The 1,262-nt window shown below is 49.7% G+C and overlaps 1 protein-coding gene across 1 annotated transcript; it reads left to right on the forward strand.

Moving 5' to 3' along the window:
• Positions 1-50: 50 nt before the first annotated feature.
• On the forward strand, positions 51-1,246 carry Pmar_PMAR015386 (translation initiation factor eIF-2, putative; the record flags this gene model as incomplete). Its single annotated transcript, XM_002769620.1, has 8 exons — positions 51-171; positions 224-279; positions 327-435; positions 486-682; positions 729-844; positions 899-1,001; positions 1,051-1,126; positions 1,194-1,246. 8 exons carry the CDS (start codon positions 51-53, stop codon positions 1,244-1,246), a joined length of 831 nt encoding a protein of 276 aa, XP_002769666.1.
• Positions 1,247-1,262: the final 16 nt, after the last annotated feature.

Genomic DNA, 1,262 nt, shown 5'->3' on the forward strand with positions numbered 1-1,262 from the left:
TAGGGTAGCCGCTTGCTAGCCCTTCCTCTGTTGTCTATTTCGTTACTGATATGTCTGCGCCACACCCCACTGTTGACGGCCTTGCAGTACAGGACTTGACCAACCTGGATGTCACCAAACTCACACCTCTATCTCCGGAGGTTATCTCACGTCAAGCTACTATCAACGTTGGTAAGTGCCTTCGCAACTGCTACTGATCTCAGGGCTTTCATCGGGGGTCTAGGTACCATTGGTCATGTCGCTCACGGCAAGTCTACGGTTGTTCGAGGTCTATCGGGAGTAGAGCATTCTTCTTATCATTCGCTGTGTTCACTGTCGTCTCATAGGTTATGACTATTCGATTCAAACAGGAGAAGGAGCGTAATATCACCATCAAGCTTGGATACGCCAACGCTAAGATATACAAGTGCCAGAATCCGGACTGTCCTAGCCCTGGTAGAGTTTTCTGAGGCCTTTCTAGGTCTCTGATCTACTCCTCTTCGTAGGTTGTTACACTTCCCATGGGTCTGCCTATCCTGATCGCTACACTGATGAGCACGGTGAATGGGTGGTCGTCCGTCACGTATCTTTCGTCGATTGCCCTGGTCATGATATCCTCATGGCTACCATGCTCAATGGCGCTGCAGTCATGGACGCCGCTATGCTACTTATTGCTGCCAACGAGAAGTGCCCTCAACCACAGGTTATATTGAACATTCCTGTCTGATAGCTGAGGTATTTTTCAACAGACCTCGGAGCATCTGGCTGCGGTCGAGATCATGCGACTGCGACACTTGATCATACTGCAAAACAAGGTGGAATTGGTTACCGAGGCTGAGGCTCAGCAGCAATACGCGGATATCCGGTATGCTCGAATGAGTGATATTAATGGGTTCCTTCGGACTCCAATTTTTCTCAGGAACTTCGTCAAGGGAACTGTGGCCGACTCTGCGCCAGTCGTACCGATTTCAGCCGTGCTTCGTTACAACTTGGACGTTGTAGCCGAGTATCTTTGCACCCAAGTATGTCTATTGGCATCTTCAGTGAGATCATGCTCTATGGCAAATTCAGATTCCTGTTCCCGTTCGCGATTTCACTTCCTCTCCCCAAATGATCATTATTCGATCGTTCGACGTTAACAAGCCTGGTAAGACCAACCGTGTTCTCCCCTCGTCTTGCTTGACGGTTCGTTCGCCTCATGACAAGATGCTGAGGAACTCATGGGAGCGTTGCTGGTGGCAGTATCCTCAACGGCGTTCTCAAGTAAATTCTGATCCGCCGGT

The sequence above is a fragment of the Perkinsus marinus genome (genome assembly GCF_000006405.1).
Source record: "Perkinsus marinus ATCC 50983 genomic scaffold scf_1104296965366, whole genome shotgun sequence".
NCBI lineage: Eukaryota > Perkinsozoa > Perkinsida > Perkinsidae > Perkinsus > Perkinsus marinus.